This window comes from Rhinatrema bivittatum, chromosome 3, assembly GCF_901001135.1.
Source record: "Rhinatrema bivittatum chromosome 3, aRhiBiv1.1, whole genome shotgun sequence".
Taxonomy (NCBI): Eukaryota; Metazoa; Chordata; class Amphibia; order Gymnophiona; family Rhinatrematidae; genus Rhinatrema; species Rhinatrema bivittatum.
The window spans coordinates 494,788,526-494,812,396 of NC_042617.1; the positions used below are offsets into that span (position 1 = coordinate 494,788,526).

The 23,871-nt window shown below is 44.2% G+C and overlaps 1 protein-coding gene across 1 annotated transcript in view; it reads right to left on the reverse strand.

The window, feature by feature from the left end:
- Nucleotides 1-23,871, reverse strand: part of LOC115088631 (cysteine-rich venom protein-like) — a 159,832-nt gene that overhangs the window by 7,865 nt on the left and 128,096 nt on the right. The window contains exons 7-8 of the mRNA XM_029596892.1: nt 19,006-19,151; nt 8,226-8,320 (exon numbers count right to left, since the gene is read on the reverse strand). Of these exons, the coding sequence (XP_029452752.1) occupies nt 8,226-8,320; nt 19,006-19,151 (241 nt within the window). The remainder of the gene's footprint in view (nt 1-8,225; nt 8,321-19,005; nt 19,152-23,871) is intronic.

Consider the following 23,871-nt stretch of genomic DNA (forward strand, 5'->3'; position numbering starts at 1 on the left):
CGGATTTCCAACTTATTCAACATAGCTATGTTGAATACGTTGGAAATCGTGATCGTTGATCCTAAATAAAAATTTAAACCCCTCGCCCTCCTTAATCCCCCCCAAAACTTACCAAAACTCCCTGGTGGTCCAGCGGAGAGTCAGGAAGCCATTCCTCCCAGTGGTTTTGCGAGGAGCACGTGACGGCCGCGTCACGTCGATGACGCAGCCGTCACGTGGTCCACCGGGGTTCCCCCACCGGACCCCTCATTTGAACAAACAGAACTTTTGGCCAGCTTGGGGGGGGTCAGGAGGCCCCCCCAAGCTGACCAAAAGTTCCTTTTGGGCCCAAGGAGCGTCCCGGAGCGAACCCGCGGGGAATCACGTGACGCCGCGTCACTCCGACGTGGCGCCGACGTCACGTGCTCCTCGCAAAGGAGTTCAGAAATGGCGTCCTTCCTAGCTGGATCGCCAGGGAGTTGTGGTAAGTCTGGGGGGGGGGGGGATTAAGGAGGGTGAGGGGTTTAAATTTTTATTTGCACATATGGACATAGACTCAACTTATGGAATTTTCCATATGTCCATATTGACCGCAAATGGGACCCCCTTTCGACTTATGGACATATGAACTTAAACTTTTGCTCTGCACATCCCTACTATTTATACCTTAAGCATGTGGCGTGCCATGCTCTTTCTTTGCGGGGGTGGTCAGGGGAGGTGGTACGGGGAGGTGGCTGCACTCGAGCTAGTCTGAGTGTCTGAAATCTGTATTCAATTGCTAGCTACTTTGATAGAATTTTCCATTGGAAAATATATTTTTTTTCTTTGATTTTGCTGCAGTGCCGCAGCTAGCCATGATTTATTTGACTGCAATTTTTATTTATTGATCTCAGATGGTCTCTATGTATGTCCCACTGAGATGAAGGCAGCAGTCCAGCAGCAAGAGGGGGGCTTCCCAGTCTTTTGCATCGAGTGTCACATGTATGATTTTTTTACCCGCCGGTGAGAAGTTGTACATGTGCATGTGATGCAAAGAGCTCCCGGCTCTCAAGGAATGAGCCCGATCTCTGGAGGCTAGAGTGACAGACCTAGAGGACCTGAGGCAGACAGAGAGGTATATAGATGAGACCTTCAGGGACATAGTAGCCAAGTCCCAACTTTAGACTGGCAGCGCTGGTGCTGCCTTGGAGGAAGAAGGTCTCATGATTGGAGAGCATCAACCTGGTGCAGCAGGAAAGGATCCTGTAGCAAGGACCTGCTCTCTAGGTGATACATTGTCCTTTCACACCGAGGATATCTCCCCAAGGCCTACAGCCCAGGAGGGAAGGGTTAGGTCAGCCGTCATAGAAACATAGAAACATAGAAACATAGAAATGACGGCAGAAGAAGACCAAATGGCCCATCCAGTCTGCCCAGCAAGCTTCACTCATTTTTTCTCTCATACTTATCTGTTTCTCTTAGCTCTTGGTTCTATTTCCCTTCCACCCCCACCATTAATGTAGAGAGTGGTGATGGAGCTGCATCCAAGTGAAATATCTAGCTTGATTAGTTAGAGGTAGTAGGGGTAGTAACCGCCGCAATAAGCAAGCTACACCCTTGCTTATTTGTTTTTACCCAGATTATGTTATACAGCCCTTATTGGTTGTTTATCTTCTCCCCTGCCGTTGAAGCAGGGAGCTATGCTGGATATGCGTGAAGTATCAGTTTTTTTTTCTTCTCCCCTGCCATTGAAGCAGAGAGCTATGCTGGATATGCATCGAAAGTGAAGTATCAGGCACATTTGGTTTGGGGTAGTAGCCGCCGTAACAAGCCAGCTACTCCCCGCTTTGTGAGTGTGAATCCTTTTTTCTTCTCCCCTGCCATTGAAGTTATGCTGGATATGCGTGTATTATGCTGGATATGCGTGTAGATTCGATTATTAGAAATGTAGACAGCTGGGTGGCTGGTGGGCGCAAGGATGCAAAATCCTATCTAGGTGACCTCACGCGTCACCTAGATAGGATTTTAGGCAATGCTGGGGAGAAGCCGGCTGTCATGGTACATGTGGGCACCAATGACATAGGACAATGTGGGAGGAAGGTTCTGGAAGCCAAATTTAGGATCTTAGGTAGAAAGCTTAAATCCAGAACCTCCAGTGTAGCATTCTCTGAAATGCTCCCTGTTCCACGTACAGGTCACTAGAGGCAGGCAGAGCTCCGGAGTCTCAATGCGTGGATGAGACAATGGTGCAAGGAAGAGGGATTCAGTTTTGTTAAGAACTGGGGAACCTTTTGGGGAAGGGGGAGTCTCTTCCGAAGGGATGGGCTCTACCTTAACCAGGGTTGAACCAGACTGCTGGTGCTAACCTTCAAAAAGGAGATAGAGCAGCTTTTAAACTAGAACAAAGGGGAAAGCTGGCAGTCGCTTAGCAGCGCATGGTTCGGAGAGAGGTATCTTCAAAGGATACTAATGATGCATTAGAATTAGGGCATCCCGACAGTGAGATTCCAATAATAAGGAAAGTAGTCCAAGTTCCTGTAACTAAAAACTCACCTGAGCTAAAGAATTCTAACTTATCCCTATCAATTAAAAAGCAGAATGAAAATTCAAATAAAAAACAAACGTTGAAATATTTGTATGCTAATGCCAGAAGTCTAAGAAGTAAGATGGGAGACATAGAATGTATAGCAGTGAATGATGACATAGACTTAATTGGCATCTCAGAGACATGGTGGAAGGAAGACAACCAATGGGAAAGTGCTACACCGGGGTACAAATTATATCGCAATGACAGAGAGGAGCACCCGGGATGCGGTGTGGCACTTTATGTCTGGGATGGCATAGAGTCCAACAGGATAAACATCCTGCATGAGACTAAATGCACAATTGAATCTTTATGGGTAGAAATCCCTTATGTGTTAGGGAAGACTATAGTGATAGGAGTATACTACCGTCCACCTGGTCAAGATTGTGAGACTGACAGTGAAATGCTAAGAGAAATTTAGGGAAGCAAACCAAATTGGTAGTGCGGTAATAATGGGAGACTTCAGTTACCCCAATATTGACTGGATAAATGTATCATCGGGACATGCTAGAGAGATATATTTCCTGGATGGAATAAATGACAGTTTTATGGCGCAACAGGTTCAGGAACCGATACGAGAGGAAGAAACTTTAGATCTAATTCTTAGTGGAGCACAGGATTTGGTGAGAGAGGTAATGGTGGTGGGGCCGCATGGCAATAGTGATCATAATATGATCAAATTTGAATTAATGACTGGAAAAGGGACAGTAAGCAAATCCTTGGCTCTCGTGCTAAACTTTCAAAAGGAAAACTTTGATAAAATGAGAAAAATAGAAAAAAACTGAAAAGAGCAGCTACAAAAGTAAAAAGTGTGCAAGAGGTGTAGTCATTTTTAAAAAACATATCTCATCCTAGAAGCACAATCCAGATGTTTTCCACACATTAAGAAAGGTGGAAAGAAGGCAAAATGATTACCGGCATGGTTAAAAGGGAAGGTGAAAGAACTATTTTAGCCAAAAGATCTTCATTGAAAAATTGGAAGAAGGATCCAACAGAAGAAAATAGGATAATGCATAAATGTTGACAAGTTAAATGTAAGACATTGATAAGACAGGCTAAGAGAGAATTTGAAAAGAAGTTGGCCGTAGAGGCAAAAGCTCACAGTAAAAACTTTTTAAAATCTATCCGAAGCAGAAAGCCTGTGAGGGAGTCAGTTGGACTGTTGGATGATCGAGGGGTTAAAGGGGCACTTAGAGAAGATAATTCCATCGCGGAAAGATTAATTGATTTCTTTGCTTTGGTGTTTACTGAAGAGGATGTTGGGGTGGTACCCATACTGGAGACGTTTTCATGGGTAATGATTCAGATGGACTGAACCTAATCACAGTGAACCTAGATGTGGTAAACCTGATTGACAAACTGAAGAGCAGTATATCATCTGGACCAGATGGTATACACCCCAGGGTTCTGAAGGAACTAAACAATGACATTTCAGACCTATTAGTAAAAATTTGTAACCTATCATTAAAATCATCCATTGTACCTGAAGACTGGAGGATAGCTAATGTAACCCCAATATTTAAAAAGGGCTCCAGGGACGATCCGGGAAGCTACAGACCGGTTATCCTGACTTCAGTGCCAGGAAAAATAGTGGAAAGTGTTCTAAACATCAAAATCACAGAACATATAGAAAGACATGGTTTAATGGAATAAAGTCAGCATGGCTTTACCCAAGGCAAGTCTTGCCTCACAAATCTACTTCACTTTTTTGAAGGAGTTAATAAACATGTGGATAAAGGTCAACTGGTAGATGTAGTATACTTGGATTTTCAGAAGGCGTTTGACAAAGTTCCTCATGAGAGGCTTCTAGGAAAAGTAAAAAGTCATGGGATAGGTGGCGATGTGGATTGTAAACTGGCTAAAAGACAGGAAACAGAGAGTAGGATTAAATGGACAATTTTCTCAGTGGAAGGGAGTGGACAGTGGAGTGCCTCAGGGATCTGTATTTGGACCCTTACTTTTCAATATATTTATAAATTATGTATTTATTTATTTATTTAGCAGTTTTATATACCGAAATTCTTGTAGGGGGTACAAATCAGTTTGGTTTACATTGAACAAAAACAGTGCTTCAAAAGTGAAAGCAATTACAATGAACATTAACAGAATTTCAAAAAAGAACAATTGAGAACAATTACAGAGAACTCTGGATTCCAAACAGAATAATATATTATTAACCAATAAACAAGCAGAAGACATTTAAAACTTTTAAAATTTATAACGAAACAGTGTCTCGGAGAGGAAAAATATAATACGCACGTGATAGCTGTGGCTAAGATCTTGAACTACGAAGCAGAAGAAAAAGGGGTTGATACAAATATGGAATGCACAAAACTATTGTCATGGAGCAAAGGCAAATAAGGGTGTCACTGTACAAAATAATACAAGACTAGAGGGTTAGATGAATGAACCTTAGAGAACAAATGGAGGAGACAAATCTGGACATGAAATTTATGACTAAGGCGATGTAAATGATAGGAAGAGACTAAATTACTACTCGAAAACGGGCAGGTTTTAATTCAGAGGATTATCTGAATAGGGAAATGCCTGATTAAACAACCAGGTTTTGAGTCTTTTCTTAAAGGTAACCGGGTAAATGATCTGGAAAGAAATACGACGAGTGAGATAATCAAATTTGCAGATGACACAAAATTGTTCAGAGTAGTTAAATCACAAGCAGATTGTGATAAATTGCAGGAAGATCTTGTGAGACTGGAAAACTGGGCATCAAAATAGCAGATGAAATTTAATGTGGATAAGTGTAAGGTGATGCATATAGGGGAAAAATAACCCATGCCATAGTTACACAATGTTAGGTTCCATATTAGGTGCGCACTACTAGAGATGTGAATCGTGTGCCTGATCGTCTTAACGAACGGGTTCGGCTGGAGGGACAAACAAATATGATCGACTGGAGATGTTAATCGGAATTGGTTCCGATTTACATCGTTAATTTTTTTTTAGTGAGGCCCGACCCTTTAAAATTGACCCCTTACCTTCCCCCCCCCCCTGAACTCCCCCAAAACTTTTTACGAGTACCTGGTGGTCCATTGGTGCACGGGGACCGATCTCCCGCTCTCGGGCCATCGGCGCCATTTTGACTGCCACTCAAAAATGGCACCAATGGCCCGATTAAAAAAAAAAAAAACACCCGACCCTTTAAAGATGACCCCTTAACTTCTCCCATCCTCCCGATCCCCCCAAAACATTTTTAAATTACCTGGTGCTCTAGTGGTGGTCCCGGGAGAGATATCCCGTTCTCGGGCCATCGGCTGCCAATCATAAAGATGGTGCCGATGGCCCTTTGCCCATACCATGTGACAGGGTATCAGTGCCATTGGCCGGCCCCTGTCACATGGTAGGAGCACTGGCTAGCCAGCGCCATCTTTAAAGATGCCTTTGGCAGGCGATAATTTCAGAAAATAACATGTGTGCCTTCGCTGCACATTTTACTTTCTGTATCGCTCAGGAATAACTAATAGGCCCATCAACATGCATTTGCATGTTGCGGGCGCTATTAGTTTCGGGGGGGGGGGGGTGTTTGGCCACGCATTTTCCACTTGCTAATACCCCTTACTGTAAAAGGAGTAATAATAGCGCGTTGAAAACACACGGCCATACAGGGGCTAACAGTGCGCTCAGCCTGAGCGCACTTTACTGCATCAGCCCCTATATTTGAAAATGCTTTCCTGGGCATGCTCCTGAATATTGATGCTATAATAACATAATAAAGGATGGCACATAAGGACCAATTAGCCTACCTACTCTGCTCAGTTAAACTGAAGCAAAAATCTATATTGTACCTGTCAACTATAGAAGCCTGCAGGATATGGCTCCATATCCCCAGAAGATTTTTACTTTTTTTTTTTTTTTTTACTAATTTTATAGAACTACTGGACATAAGCAGTGTTGATTAATGACAATAAGTATTTAGGTGCAATAAGTCCATGCTCTAAAGAACTTACAATCTATTGTCCTGTGCAGTGATTGAGTTTGTCTTTATAAACTGAAGGTGAACATTTGCAGAGTTTTGGGCTATAGTTTAATTATGAGAGAACTGGAGTGTTTTGTTGGTGATCTCAGTAGGCCACAGAGCCTGCAACATGGGAAAACAGGGAAAAATCCATCTTTTTTGCCCTCACGGACCAAGAGGGAATATTTTTCCTGCATGGAAAAAACGTAAAGAAGGGAGTGGATTTGTTTTTTTCATTGACCTGCTCAACCTTGGAAGGGAAGCCCTCCGCTTTCTTGGAAGGAGTAGGATTGAGATTGTCTGTCTGTTTGGCAGTCAAGTGGGCTGGCAGTGCTCTGTCTGGAGAGAGAATTTTGTTGGCAGAAGTATTGTTTTTTTCTATTTTTTGAGGGGAGGAATTCTTTTGGCCTTCAACTTCCTACCCCATCACTTGATTCACTATTCTCCTTTTTCAACCACTGGAAAAAGAACATTGATTCAAGTTTGGAGATGGACAGTATGACTAATACGGGAGTTATCATTCTTTCATTCATGATGATGAATTTTGCCATTCCTCCTTGAATTTTATTTTTTAAGTTCAGTAAAAAGTTTTCTATTTTTGAACACCACTCCCAGTCTACTGCCTATTTTATTACCTCCTGTTTGAGACTTGGTATGAAGATTGCACCTAGGGGCCCATTTCTTTTAGATTACCTTTTCATTTTTCAATCCTTCCAGAGTATCTAACTTGTTACAGGCTTTTTGTATCATCTGCAAGCAAACATATTTTTCTCTCAACTGCTTCTGCAATATCATGAATTAAAATTTTGGATGGAACTGTCTCCAAAACAGAGTTCAAAGGTCCCTTTAACGTCATCAGTTCAGTGTTACTGCTGAAAAAGTTTCTTGTTTGATTTACAGCTTTCTGACCTACTCCATTTGCTTATTAGTCTTCCATGTGGAACAGTGTTAAAAGCCTTACACTAAAGACCTAGAAAAGCAAAATTCACTGCACCTCCTTGATTCATCACATTTGTTATGACAATAAAGGACTCAATCAGGTTTAACAGGATCTTCTTTTTATGAAACTAGGTCATTTGGGTTCCTGTAATTTGTGTTTCAAGGTGGGGCACTTTTTTTGTAGTGTTTCCATTGCTTTTCCTACTAATGAGGTTAAACTGGGAGATCTGTAGCTGCCTGCCTCCTTATTATTCCAACTTTTGTAGAATATGAGTACATCTACTCTGCTTCAGTCTTGTTGAGCCAACCCTGATTCTAAAGGCAAATTAAATTAATCTATGAGGGGTGTAGTCAGCACTTTCTGGAGTGTTTTCATTACCCTGGTGTGTACTCCAAGCTTCATGGCTCTATTTCATTTGGTGCAAGTACTTATTACTGTTTGTAATCATTTCATGATAATGAATGACCCTGTTGCTTGTCTTAGGCATCTTTCCTTCTGTTCTACATTGCCTGTCTCTGTAAAGAGGCAAGCTCACAAAAATGAGTTCTCCTTATCTCAGCAGCTCCCCACTGACTGGATTAAACTAAGCAGTCAGCCGCCCTCTTTACAGAGCAACCAGATTTATGAAATATGTCCTTCAGTATTATCTTTAGTTATTTGCAGAATGAAAAATAAACTGTGGACAATGCAAGCAAAATAATCTGTGCAGCAAGAAAGCTTATTTTTTTTCCTAAGGAATTTATCATTAATACCAATAACACTATACTTACGCAGGACAGTAATGACAGACATAAAAGTACTTGTACACTCTATTAGGACAGTATGATATGGCACACCCAATCCTGTGGGACTTATACCAGACCACCTTATAAAAGAAAATATATTAATGTATTAGTGGCATTTTATTTTTCAGCATAGCATTATTAATAAAACAGTTCAGTTTAAAACATAATAGCTCAGTTTACTCACTTTTAGGCCAGAAAAGAAGTCATGACAATTTGTTATTTGTGGAGGCTAGTATATAAATGAAATCAATATTCAAAACTGGAGCAGGTGCTAGAGATGCCAAATAGTAGGGATGTACTTTCATTTTTAATGACTTAGGCAATTTCTTTCATTATGTTTCTAAACTAAAACAATAAGAAAATTCACAAATTTAGGGTATATACATTTTTCATTTAGTGTACACTATTTTGGTTTACTGCATACAGTTCAAAAAGTGTGCACTAAATCAAAATAGTACATACTAAATGAAAAACCTTACCAGAAAAAAATAATTAGGGATGGGCATTCTGGATAAATAAAATAGGAAATGAGACAAAATTTCCTATTTCATTTCAGATCGTTTTCAAAGCAAAATAAGTAAAATTATCATGAAATTTTGTCAGAATCTTGTTTCATTTTGAAAACCTATTTTAAAAAAAGTCACTGATCAGGCCTAGGCTCAAAGTCAGGACCTTGCCTAAGGAGTAGGCCGAGTCCCAAAGGAAGGGGACCCTACCTATGCCCATGCATGACTCCGGTGCATCACCTAGGTCTAGGCCTGAAACCTGGGCCTTGCCTGGGTATAGTTCACAACCCGATGAAGGGGCCACAGACAACGTCCAAGTGCGACATTGGAGTCTCAGCCTAGGCCTTTGCCTAATGCCAGGGCAGAAGACAAGACTCGAGCAAAGACCCAGGCCCATGAAATTTCCCAAAAAAACCCTTCCCCATACTTACCAAATCTGATACTGTATCCTGGCCCAGTCCTGATGCTGGCGCCTCAGCCCAGATCATGGCCCAATACCATGCCCTGGCCTGGATGCCAGGTCCTTACATGGGTCTTGGCCCAGACCCAGGTCTGATGCTAAGGCCCATGTCTATAGGCCAGATCCCAATGCCCGGGCCTCAGCCAAGGGTCAGGCATTGGTCCAGAGCCCAGGCCTCAGCATTCCTCTTTGGCATCTTCTTTCTTCGGTTCTTCTTCACTAACTGATTCCGTCCACTGGGGTTGTTGCACCATTTTGATGTACAGCAAATAATTCAACTTCATTTTGATGTATGGCAGTTGAGTTAGCTGCCATACATCAAAATAACATCCTCCACTGGGGAGGATGGATTGGTGTTAACTCTGATACAATGACCCCAGCGGATGGTGTCAATTGGCGAAGAAGAGCCAAAGAAAGAAGATGCCAAAGAGGAGCTCCAAGGTCTGGGCTCTTTAACCAACGTCCAGGCATTGGGACCCAGTCTCTGACCAGGCCCCAACATCAGGACCCTGGCATCGGGACTGGGTCCTGCCATTGGGTCTGGGTCCTGGTCGATAAATTGAGGAAAACAATCAAGGCTGATCCTTCCCAATATAATATCTGCTGTATAGCTTTCAGCACAGGGACCAAGATGGTCTCCATGCTGCACCCTGCCCGAAAATTGAACAGATCTATGCCAAAGCTCTGGGTATCTTCATAAAAAGTGGAAATTTGCAATAGAACCTATTTCGCCATTAGCTTGGCAGGGGCATATATGGTAGCAGGGTATCTATAACTCCTTTTACTGAAAATAAGTTTTACATGAAATTCACAAAACTCATAGTAGCCAAGATAGTGGGGACAGATAGATTATGTATGGATTTTATTGATTTTATGAACATTCTTTGTAAACCACTTTGAAATGCTAATAAGCTGTCTAGAAAAATTTTAAATAAATAAGGGAGCTCAGAATGGCGCCGATAGCCTCTGAATTACTATGTCACAGGGGCTACCGGTGCCATTGGTAAGCCCCTGTCACATGGCCATTGGCACCATCTTGTGCTCTTACCATGTGACAGAGGCTGACCAATGGCGCCAGTAGCCCCTGTGACATAGTATGGGCAAAGGCTATCGGTGCCATTTTGATTACTGGCAGCCGATGACGAGATCGCTCCCGGACCCCCGCTGGACCCCCAGGGACTTTTGGAAAGTCTTGGAGGGTCAGGAGGCCCCCCCAAGCTGGCCAAAAGTCCCTGGGGGTCCAGCAGGTGTCCGGGAGTGATCTTGTTGGCTGCCAGTAATCAAAATGGCACGAATAGCCTTTGCCCATACTATGTCACAGGGGCTACCGGCACCATTGGTCAGCCCCTGTCACATGGCAAGAGCACAAGCTGCCGCCGATGGCCATGTGACAGGGGCTGATCAATGGTACCGTTAGCCCCTGTGACATAGTAATTCAGAGGCTATCGGCGCCATTCTGAGCGAGGCAGGTAAGCTGGGCACAGAGGGACAAATCGCTCGTGGGACCCCGCTGGACCACCAGGGATGTTAGTAAGTCTTGGAGAGGGATCAGGATGGTGGGGGGAGGGTTGTATTATATTTAATTGTAGTGCTTGAGGTGGATTTTAATTTAAAAAAAAAAATGTGCCCCTCTCCCTATACAAACCCGAAGTTCGGGGAAAATCCATTTCGGGGTTCGGGGCCCCCGACCCATGACGAATTAGGCAATTTCAACAAAATTGCCTAATTTGTTATCTGCCGGTCTTCAGGGCCCTCCTCCACTGCACCGAACTCCAAGCCTTCGACCAATCCGCTCACAGGACCCGATCGGACGTCACACGACAGCGACCCCGCCGAGATTTAAAGGCCCTATCCACCCGGCGTCGCACGACAAAGGGGCCTGCCCCGTTGTTAGCCCCTTCGTTTGCCCTCGCTAATGCCTAGCACTACCCTTATGCGTCGCAACTGTAGCCTGCACTTTTACTGATTTTACAACTCCCTTCTATTACCTCCTTCCCTGCTCTCTGCTTCTCTCTACATATCCGGTGAAATTCTTGACTCGACTCTTATATTTTACCTGACAATTATGCCTCCCTTCATCTGCGACTGCCCCGTTGCTTTTCAGCGCAGATACTTCTCAAAACTACCCCCTTTAGTCTCCCACCAGACCACACATATCAGAAGAAGGCTCATTCCTATCACCATCTCCCCACGCAATCAAGCCATCAGCCTCTCACTGATTTCCATAATCTTGTTTAACGCCCAATCACTCCAGAAGAAAACACATTTCCTACATGACCTCCTAACTGACTCCAAACCAGAAATCTGCGCTATAACCGAAACCTGGTTTAAACAGAATAACACTCCCCTCATCAACCAGCTCCCTATCGACTGTTATGACATTTTCTCAATTCCACGCAAAAAGAAAAGAGGCGGTGGCTTGCTCCTGGCTGTAAAAAAGGATCTCAAACTACCATCCCAGAAATGCGATCTCCCCAACCAGTATGAAATTGGCTTTTTCAAATCTAAATCACTGCAAATTTGTCTCATTTACACCCCCTGGTCTCCTAGAAAAAGACTCCTCCCCCTTATTGAATTCTTTGCCAATTCCCTCTCCTCTGACCTACCCACGATTATCCTTGGAGACTTCAACTTAAACGTTGATGCTTGCCCACAATCCGCTGCTTGTGAAGCCTTCATTTCCTCCCTTGATGCAATGGGATTCAATCAAATCATTCACTCTCCCACCCACAAAGCTGGCCACACCCTAGATCTTATTTTCATCAACTCCCCTATCAATATAATCAATTCCCCCTCATGTCTGACAGTTCCGTGGTCTGATCACTCCATGATCCAAACTACCCTCGCACTACCCCATACATCCCTTACCCTGCCATCACAACCGCTATCCTTTAAATACCGCAAAACCTGTACCACGGACACCCTCTCACAAGCATGCTCTGACATAGCCAACCATCTTGACCTCTCGTACCCAGGAGCCTTTTCCTCCTGGGTCGACCTCACCCATAATATTGCCAACAAGCTCTGCCCTTTAACAACAAAAACTATCAATCCGGCCCATCTAAATAGAAAACCCTGGTTCACACCTGATCTCAGAATTCTCAAAACTCAGCTCAGAGCTGCAGAAAGGTGGCGCAAGCACTCCTCCCCAGCATCCAAAACTACCAATTACCAACGCATGCACGAATACAGAAACTCCATCCTCCTTAATAAACGAGAATACTATGCTTGAAAGATACAAGGCTTACAATATAATCCTAATTCTAACCATAATAATCCATAATTCTAACCATAGTGCACAAGTCCATCCACTCGCACAATTCCACTTGGTTGGATGAACCCTTTCATCCTATACGCACTGAACGACCCACTCGCACTGTCAACAAAGGCACCCTCTCCATTCCCCCTTTGAAAAAAGCCCACCTCTCCTCTACTAGGGACCGTGCGCTATCCATTGCAGGCCCTAAACAATGGAACGCCCTCCCTACCACTCTCAGGCTAGAGCCATGTTACGCCAAGTTCAGAAAAAAACTTAAAACATGGCTCTTCCGACAAGCCTACCCTGATTAAGTACACCGACTTCTGCAAGTATCTTGCCTACGCCTTGTATATTCCTGTAAATAGTCCGTTGCAGTTTTTATTTATTGCTTTAATTCCTCCACCTCCTGCTCTTTGTATACTCCTCCTTGTTCGCCCTCCCTGTTCATTGTAATTTCTACCTTTAAAGTTACATTGTAAACCGGTGTGATGTATGCATACTAATACCGGTATATAAAAGTTTTTAAATAAATAAATAAATAAATAAAATAAATAATCCCAAGGCTCTTTTCTCAATGATTGCTGAGCTTACCAGCCCCTCCCGTTCGCAGACTCCAACATCTACCTCCAAGAATCGCTGCAATGAGTTAGCACATTTCTTTAAAGATAAAGTTTCCTCCCTCACTGCTCAGTTCTCACATAACACCAACAATGTGATTCTCCCTGTCCTCAACTCCTCCGCTACCCTCTCCACTTTTGACTCTTCTTCCTCGCTGGAAATAGAGAACATCCTAAGAAAGATGAAACCTTCCTCACATCCCTCTGAAACTATCCTTTCTAAACTTCTCCTATCTATTCCCAAAGTAATTGCCAAACCTCTGTCTAACATCTGCAACTGCTCTTTGGAGCAAGGTACAGTCCGTAATTTTCTCAAACAAGCAGTAGTCTTGTAACTAATCTTTTTTGGTCAACAAAAGTTTTTAAGTCAACTGGGCTAAAGAATATGTAAGTATCCTGTTGCTTTTTTATAACACATTTACAAGGATATCGCAAGGTAAATGTATATCCCAATGTCATTACTTCCTATCTATAAACCAGAAATTCTCTTCTTCTTAGCTGAGTAGTAGAGATGTGAATCGTGTGATCGATTGTCTTAACGATCGATTTCGGCTGGGAGAGGGAGGGAATCGGATCATCGCCGTTTGGGTTTTTTAAATATCATGAAAATCGTGAAAATCGTGAAAAACGAAAACTGGCACACTAAAACATCCCTAAAACCCACCCCGACTCTTTAAAATAAATCCCCCACCCTCCCGAACCCCCCCAAAATGCCTTAAATTACCTGGGGTCCAGTGGGGGGGAGGGCGGGAAAACCGGCACACTAAAACAACCCTAAAACCCACCCTGACCCTTTAAAATAAATCCCCCACCCTCCCGAACCCCCCCAAAATGCCTTAAATTACCTGGGGTCCAGAGGAAGGGTCCCGGTGTGATCTTCTCCTCTCGGACCTCCGGTGCTTGTAGAAATGGCGCCGGCGCTACCTTTGCCTTGTCATATGACAGGTCAAAGGTAGCGCCGGCGCCATTTTGTTTTTTGTCCCCGAGGTCAGGAGGTCGTTCCGGACCCCCGCTGGACTTTTGGCAAGTCTTGTGGGGGTCAGGAGGCCCCCCCAAGCTGGCCAAAAGTCCATGGGGGTCCAGCGGGGGTCCGGGAGCGATCTCCTGCCGCAAATCATTTTTCTATACGGAAAATAGCACCGGCCATACGGCCCCCTGCTCATACGAACTCAGTTTCTCTCCTAAGTACTCCCCACCTCCTCCGAGGCGCCCTTTCCTCTTCCACTCTCCTCTGCCCCACCCCCCAGTATCCCTTATGCCTGCGTAGCTTTCCCTTGCCCTTATGTGTCCTACTCTCCTTTTGTGTTCCCCGGAACCCTCTCCTTTTAATCTCTCAGGTATTCAGCTTCCCATTTCCGGCTGCTTACCTTATCTCAAGGCATCTGTTTAAAAATGCTGTTTTTGAAATTCCATGACTCCCTGTACCATGTATTATAGTCTCTTGTACATTGTATTGGTATTTTTAGCAGGAGGTCGTTCAGCGGGGGTCTGGAACCCCCGCTGAACGACCTCCTGCAGTCGATCTCCTGCCGGCACCATTTTCCGTACGTAAAACGATTCGCAGCAGGAAATCGCTCCCGGAACCCCGCTGGACTCCCAGGAACTTTTGGCCAGCTTGGGGGGCCTCCTGACCCCCACAAGACTTGCCAAAAATCCAGTGGGGGTCCAGAACGACCTCCTGCGTCGAATCGTTTTGGTCTATGGCCGCCGCCATTTTGTGGCGGCCATTTTGCAAAATGGCGCCGGCTGAAGACAACACGATTCAATTGAGGGGGCCGTTCCGGACCGCCGCCGTTCCGGACCACCGCTGGATCCCCAGGTAATTTAAAGCATTTTTTTTTGGGGGGGGGGGGGTTCGGGAGGGTGGGGGATTTAATTTAAAGGGTCGGGGTGGGTTTTAGGGGGTTTTAGTGTGCCGGCTCACGATTTTAACGATTTTCACGATAGTTTACACACCCAAACTGCAACAATACGATTCCCTCCCCCTCCCAGCCGAAATCGATCGTTAAGACGATCGAGGACACGATTCACATCTCTAATCACTAATGCATGTCCTCTTGAGAAAATACAACAAATAAGACTGATACAGTAAAATACCTCACCTCGGTCACATACACAGAATCGACCTAACATACTCCCTATAAAAAGGCAACACTACAAATATTAAATCAGGCCCTAAACACCAATACACCTCCTATTAGAAAAACAGAATTAGCCAATCAGCTATAGATCCTAACACAGAAATAATTATATAACTATACTGATAAGCAGAATAAATGTTTCACACAAGTATGAAAAGAATAATATCCAACAATTAAAAACTTATAAAAATTATTTAAAATTCTCCAAACACCAATAAAATATTTAAAAACAGCAGACACATCACATAATATTCAGTAATTAAAATGGCAGTCAATCAAGAAAAATACACTTAAAAACCCACCTTTACTAAACCCCTCCAGCAGCTCTCCTACTCCTCTTCCAGGCAGGCCAGTAGCACACACCAGAAGCAGTAGCGGCTGAAGCTCTGTACTCATGGTCCTCTTCCTTAGTGCCCACGACCAGTCTCTCTCTGTCTCTCACACACACACATACCAGTTACATCCCCATGACCAGTTTCTGTCTTTCACACACCAATCATCTCCCGACCAGACTTTCTCTTACATACACACCAGTCATCTTCCCGATCAGTCTCTCTCTCTTCATGTACTGCACACACACACACACACATACACACACAAACACACACACACACAGGCGCCCCACTCCCATGTTCTATCTTACATATACAGGCTTCTCGCTCCCATGCTGTGTCTCACACACATCTGTTTTTCACTCCTATGCTAGCTCTCTCCACATGCACAGGCTTCTCATTCCCATAATCACTTTCTTTTTCTCACACACACACATACCAGTTACATCCCCATGACCAGTTTCTGTCTTTCACACACCAATCATCTCCCGACCAGACTTTCTCTTACATACACACCAGTCATCTTCCCGATCAGTCTCTCTCTCTCTCTCATGCACTGCACACACACACACACACACACACACTTTCCACTCCCATGTTCTATCTTAAATATACAGGCTTCTCACTCCCATGCTGTGTCTCACAGACATCCGTTTCTCACTCCTATGCTAGCTCTCTCCACATGCACAGGCTTCTCATTCCCATAATCACTTTCTTTCTCTTTCACACACACATACCAGTTTCTATCTCTCACACACCAGTCATCTCCTGACCAATCTTTCTCTTAATCACACACACACCAGTCACCTTCCCAAACAATCTCTCCCATGCACACACACACATACAGGCTTCCCACTCCCATGTTCTATCTTACATATACAGGCTTCACACACCCATGATTCTCACTCCTATGCTAGCTCTCTCCACATGCACAGGCTTCTCATTCCCATAATCACTTTCTCTCACACACACACACTCCAGTCATCTCCCTGACCAGTCACTTCCATTGTCTCTCTTATATACACACACACATCACCTCTCTGAGCAGTTTCTCTCAATCACACACATGCTCTCTCTCACACACTTTACATAGGTGATCTCAATCAAATGCTCTCACTTACACACAGGCTCTCAGACATACATTCTCTCACTTACAGACAGGCTGGCTAGCTGACTCTCTCTCTCTCATTTCCTGCCCCTCCCCCAAAGTACAAATGGTAGCTGCAGCAGCCTCCTCCTCCTCTAGCCCCCGCAGGCCAAGAAAGAAGAATCCCATCAGCCACGGGAGGCTAATTCTGCTGTTTCCTATGCTGATTTCTGGCTGCTTCTGATTTTTGCTTCAGGCCCACGCTACTGCGTGGGTCTGCCGCTGCCGCCGCTACTTTTTCATGCAGCATGGCTCCTTCTTCCCGTGCACCCCACTGCACTTTACTTCCTATTCCGGGCCAGGTGCGGGAAGAAGAAAAGGCCCAGCCGCAGTTGCCAGCCTCCACTAACACTGCTGCTGTTCCCATCCGGGCTTGAACGTGCTGATAGCCCGGGCAGCAACGGCAGCAGTGGAAGACAGTCCCTCTCTCGCTCGGTGAAGGAAGAGGGGGGAAGAGCAGCGGGAGACCGGTAGCATGCAACACACCTGCCGTTGCTTGGCGACACACCGGTGTGTCATGACACACCGGTTGAGAAGCGCTGGGTTAGAGTGAAGGGAGGATCCATTCAAATATAGCCCCTCCTTCTCCAGGGTCTGGAATGGCCAGCCCACTTGAAACAATATATATCTGAGCCCTTGCTACAGCTTGGAAGGCAGTCCATTTAGGTTAGCACAGAGTGCAGGGGGTATCAGGAGTTAACTTTTATTGTTTTACAGGCCAAGTCAACAAAGGCAGGCTAACCCATGCTGTTGGTCCTGACCAGGGTTGGGAAAGATTTCCTCTGCCAGTACACAACCTGTCTGGTTGAGTCCCCTCAGGATCTAAGTTTAGGGATTTTTGAGATTTTTATTAGGAGCCTCACTGGACACCTGGGCCTGTCTTACACTTAGGAATTGGGGAACCCTGCGTGTGTGTCGCCCAGGGGTACGGAAGATACACCCCTGAAGTAGTGGCAACCTGCTGTGAGGAGGGGACTCTGCTGTTAGCTTCTGTTTCCTTTTGGGGAAAGAACACCTTTGTTAGAAGATCCAGGAGAAAGAGTTTGACTGCCCCTTCCTTCCTGCTAGAGGCAAGAGAACTGCTTGTTTCAAAGAGGGTCCTGTACATCAAGGATCCAGAGAGTGTACTAAAGAGACTGTGTAACATCAAGGAGATCCTGAAGATCTGCTAACTGTAAGTAAAGGAAACAATATCACTGGGGACACCCATCCAGTGTTCACTGCCCTGGTGAGAGAGAGAGAGAGAGAATTTACTCTCTGTGTCATTGACTTTGCTATTTTCATCAGCCTGGAAGGGGTTTTGACCATCCTAAAGACCCTGCCCATCTGGGAGCTCCACTGTACCTTAATCCAAGAAGAGTGGATGCATCCCTTGCCCTGAAATAAGTGAGTCTTGCACAGATAGAAATAAGAGGTTGTAAAGGTAATGAAGAGAGATTTCTGTGCTGCTGCAGTCTGAGTTTTGTGATATTCACCATCAGTGCTTAACAGTAAAGCCTTTTATTTTTGGACACTAACCAAGTGGCTCCAGAGTATTTATTCCTGCACTCACTGCACTCACAAGAGATACCAGTATCCTCCCCAGGGGAAACACAAAGGAATGTGTTAGAAAATCACCCCTGTCACATTGGGACCTATGAGGACTCCTTTCTTCCCCCTGTCCAGAAAATCCACACCTTTGCTATAATAAATGCTATAGTAAACGCGGAAAACGGGTGCTGACTTTTCAGCACCTGATTTCTTAACATGCAAATGGCGCCCGCAAGGCCGGTTATGAAAACTGATGCCAAGCATATCGGCATTGGTCTTCAATGTGGCCGGCTGAGGGTTTTTTGTTTTTTTGTTTTAACTTTTAAGGAAGTAAAGAAAATAGCTGAGTGATAAATGTGCATCTGAGGTGCACATTTATTTTTTTGCATTGGAGTTAATGAGTTATAGCCTCATCCACATGCATTTGCATGTGATGTGCGCGATCTCATTCAATCCACGTGGGGTGCGAGTTAAATAGGCGCTAATCCCCCTATTGCATTAGGGGGTGGATTAGCGCCTATTTAACCCGCGATCCGACTGCGGGTTATACAGTGGCTGAGCACACTGTATTGCATCGGCCCCCCTTGAGAAGCAGAGGTGGTAAAAGAGCTAGTCAGGGTTCCTGCCCTGAAAAGTTTAAATAACTTTATGGCCTTACCTCTGCTAGACTGGCACACCGGCGTGGGGTTACATATATAAATAAGAAAAGAACAGCAGAAGTTAAACTTAAATATGTGAATTTAGAAATAATATAGTTGTTGTTGATACTTTACCTGAGTATAGTGATAAACCATTACATATGGCTCTGTTTCTCCAGTCCCATACTCAAAATATTGAACTTCATCATACCATGTTTGAATACAATCAGTCCATGAGTCTGGAAAATTTGCCATGAACAGGTTTTCACCACAGATTTTACCTGGAATAATTAAACAGTCGTACAAAAATAATAGTTGTTTGTAAAGTAGGGCGTCTGAGACACAACATATAAGAATTGCAAGTTTTCTTATCATGTGAAGGTAAAGCAAATAGCTAGCACTGTTACTGAGTATTCTCTTAAGGGTATAGGAGAATTTAGACCAGTATTTCTCAAGTCAGTCCTAAAGTATTCCATAGTCAGACGGGCTTTCACGATATCTATAATGAAAATGAGAGAAATGTGTATGCAATGGAGGCAATATATGCAAATCGATCTCGTGTTATTCTGTTATGGATATCATGAAAATCTAACTGGCTAGGGATAGGTGTATTCCATTTTTTTTTCTTCATTTTCATTTTTTTGTTTTCCGTTTTGGTTTGTTCCATTTTGTTTCATTATTTTTCAAAAAACAAATCACTAAATAAAGCATAAAAGAAAATAAAATAGATCCAGGGAACCTACCTTTCCAGTGGGAAAAAAAACTATCTCTGCTAATTTTTTTTTCAATAACATTTTATTCATCAAATTCCATAATACAAAAAAATAAAATAAAATCCCCTTTGGCTTGCCCATATCTTGGACCCATCTTTCCCCTTTCTGTGGTTTCTGAAGGCCAATGGAGACAGGTACACCTGCACTGCCAGTATGATCTTTAAAAACGGTGCTGACCAGCCCTTAGGCCATCCAGTTACACTAAATTTAAAATTCTGCATACCCCTTGACCTATTTTGCTTCTTTCAAGGTTTCTCCAAAAGTAAAGTAAAAGTGATCCCAAGGCACTCCGGCCCCACTGGGTCAATCAGAGGCTAGAGCCTTTTGTTGTATGAGGGAACCCCAATATAATAAAATATTCAGCTCCATTATTAAAGATCAACCCAGTAGGGCAGGAGTGTTTTGAAATTACTACTGCCCTCACTGATTTGTGGAAACGCTTGAAAGGCGTAAGCTGAGTCCAGAGTGAGGAGTATGGGCAAGCCCACTGGGGGGCTTTAATTACATTTGGTAGTGCTGAGTGGTTTCAGGCCATCTCCATTTTTAAAGATCAACCCAGTATAGAAGGAAATCCTATGGATCATTTCTGCTCCCGTTAGTCTTTGGCAAACTCATTTAGGGGCAATATGGATCCAGGAGATTGTGGGTAGACTGGTGGGAGATTTAACTTTTTAAAATTTGGTGGTGCTGGGTTTTATTCATAGGGCCATGGCAGGGAAGGCTGAAGCTGGTGGCTTATCATGGAAATTAAAAAAAAAAAAATACAAACAGGTTTTTGTTTGTTTTTCTTTCATTTTGTTTTCCTAACCAGGGGGTATTTCAGGACCAGCTTGAGAAACATTGATTTAGACAATTTAATATATGTGGAAGCACCAACAAACCAGACGTGTTTCATAGTAAGCAAAGGAGTACACAACCAATGAAAGAAACTAGAGATTTTAAGAAATAGTCAATTTGCAAAGGTGTACCCATGAAACATAGTCCTGTAGAGTTGTCAATGAAGTGTAAGTGCAAACAGTTTATTTCTAAAGAATTAAACAATAATTTATACTTATTGCATCTGTCTAGACTGTGTAATGCAGTTAAAATAGAGGAGAAATCTAGTGTTTAGAATAGAAGGCAATGAATAAGAAGGGAATCCAGCGTTGAAATTCAGCTGCCACTTTTAACTTTGGGCAAGTCACTTTAACTTCCATTGCTTCAAGTACAAATTTGAAGATAATTTTCAAAGAATTGCAGACAGCCCTTTATGGGTGTGTGATTTTTGCACATCTGGTTTGCACATATTATAAAATACATTAACAAGTAAAACCAGGAGGATGACCATGGTTAGATAAAACCAAAACTAATATACTCTAAAATAACACAAAAAACTCCACATCATTTATTTTGGAATAAAATATAGGCCACAGCTTTATTACTATTATAGCATAATACAAATACCCAAGCCAATACATTTGTAACCATACATTAGCACGGTACAGCCACTTGCCATATTACTAGCTAAGCAGCTCTTCAAGCCTACCAGCCAATTAACTTGTCCAAACTGAATAAGGGCCATGAGCCACCACCATACCACCAGCTGGGAAGCCGGCCTCAGCAACCAACATCAGCTCCTTAGGTAGGGGAAGGGAGGGGAAGGTGGGGGAGGGCGAAGGAAAGTTCCCTCCGAGGCTGCTCCGAAATTGGAGCGGCCTCGGAGGGAACAGGCAGCGCGCGCTGGGCTCGACGCGCGCAGGTTGCACAAATGTGCACCCCCTTGCACGCGCCGACCCCGGATTTTACCCCGGGTTAGCGCAGGGGGGAGGGGCACATTTATTTTTTAAAAAACCTAAACCCAACCCTTCAAATGTATGTAATTACAACCCCCCCACCATCCCAATCCCCCCCAAGACTTACTAAAAGCCCTGGTGGTCCAGCGGGGGTCCCGGGAGTGATCTCTCCCTCTCAGGCCTTCGGGCCTGCAAGGAATAAAAATGGCGCCAGTGGCCCTTTGCCTTTACCATGTGATAGGGGCTACCAGTCCCATTGGTTGGCCTCTGTCACATGGTAGGAGCAATGGATGGCTAGCGCCATCTTAGAAAACGGTGTCGTGGAACAGGTTGAAGTTAGGGCAGGCAGCAATCAAGGAGCAGTGGCAAGGCAAGGTAGAAGTCAGGTCCGAGAAATGAACAGTAGCGTGGTCAGACGAAGCAGAGGTCAGGACTAGGAGATGATCAATGGCGTAGTCAGGCAAAGCAGTGGTCAAGTCCAGGAGAAGATCAATGGCATAGTCAGGCAAGCGGTTGTTGGGTCCAGGAGAAGATCAATGGCATAGTCAGGCAAGCAATTGTTGGGTCCAGGAGAAGATCAATGGCATAGTCAGGCAAAGCAGTGGTCAGTCCAGGAGAAGATCAATCCGAAGAATAGCTGAGTAGAATGAAGCACAGGAACCAGGAGCAGATGAAACCAGGATCAGGAACACGGAAGGAACAGGAACCAAGAACACGAGGAAATCACCAAGGAGGCAACAAAGTATATGTCCAGCATGGAGACCTGTTGCAAAGCCGCCTAACAGGAGCTGAGCCCAGCCTTATATACCGGAGCCCAGTACGTCCTCATCTGGGGCCGCAGGTTGGATTCCCACCATGACCCCTTTAAAAGGAGCTGAGATGAACACGCACATGCCTAGGGAGTAAGCCACGTGGAGAGGCCCGCCGCAGAGCACAGGAGTCTGTTATGGAGAAGGGAGCACCGGGGCGGCCCGAGGATGGAGACGGCGGCCCATAGCCACAAGGGAAGTAAAGCTAGACGCTGGAATAGGCAGAAAAAGGTAAGAAGACCTGGCCACGGGCCTGCCACAGCCGGCACACGCAACACCCATCCTAATAATTCCTAACATTCTGTTTGCTTTTTTGACTGCTGCAACACACTGAGCTAATGATTTAAATGTATTATCCATTATGATGCCTAAAGGTTGGTTTTAAAACCCACATCGATTTTATAACATATGAACGTCATCGCGCACATATTATAAAAACCAATGAATGTGTGCACATCCACACCGTATTTTTATCCACGTGTGCACAGGGGAGAGATTTTTTTCAATTACGTGCGGCAACGCAATCGGTCTTTAACCTAGTTCTCTCCCAGTCCGTTCCAATAAAGGAATGGACTGGGAGGGAACTTCCTAATCCCCTACCTAACCTTCCTCCCTTTTCACCTCTCTATTCCTACTCCTAAATGTAACCTAATTATCCCTTTTTTAAAATTTTATAACTTATTTCCTCCTCCGTGTGGAAGCTGGCCGGTATGCGAATCACTGGGTCAGTGCAAAATGATACTGTCCTGGCTGGCCCCCGCCCTACCTTCCACCCCACTCAGACCCCACCCTGGCCCACCCCTTTTGTGAATCCCAGTTCTTCTGTGCATATCGGCAGATATGGGCGTGGCCCAGCCATTTAAAAAACGCACTCGCGGAGCGCTCGGTATGGCCACGTGCTTATCTACCGATTTTTCTTTTACGTGCGCGGGGTTTTGAAAATTCACACGTTAGATCTCTTTCCTGGGTGGTAACTCCTAAGATAGAAACTAACATTGTGTAACTACAGCAAGGGGTATTTTTCCCTATAGGCATCACTTTTCCACGTAAATTTCATCTTCCATTTGGAAGCCCAATCTTCCAGTCTAATAAGGTCCTCCTGCAATTCATCACAATCCACTTGAGATTTAACTATTCTGCATAATTTTGTGTCATCTGCAAGTTTGATCACCTCAATCATCATACCCCTTTCCAGAATATTTATAAATATATTAAAAAGTACCAATCCAAGTATAGATCCCTGAGGCACTCCACTGTTTACCTTTTTCCCCTCTGAAAACTGACCATTTAATCCTACCCTCTGTTTCCTGTCTTTCAACCAGCTTGCAATCCACAAAAGGACATATCCTATCCCATGACTTTTTAGTTCTTATAAGCCTCTTATGCGGGACTTTGTCAAATGCCTTTCGAAAATCCAAATACACCACATCTACTGGTTCACCTTTGTCTACATGTTTATAAACTCCTTCAAAAAAATGTAGGCTTTGTCCCATCAAGCCATGTCTATCTAAATGTTTTGTGATTTTATACTTTAACAGTTTCCATGATTTTTCCCAGCACTGAAGTCAGGCTCACTGGTCTACAGTTTTCCGGATCACCCTTGGATCTTTTTCTAAATATAGAGGTTACATTGGCCATCTTCCAATC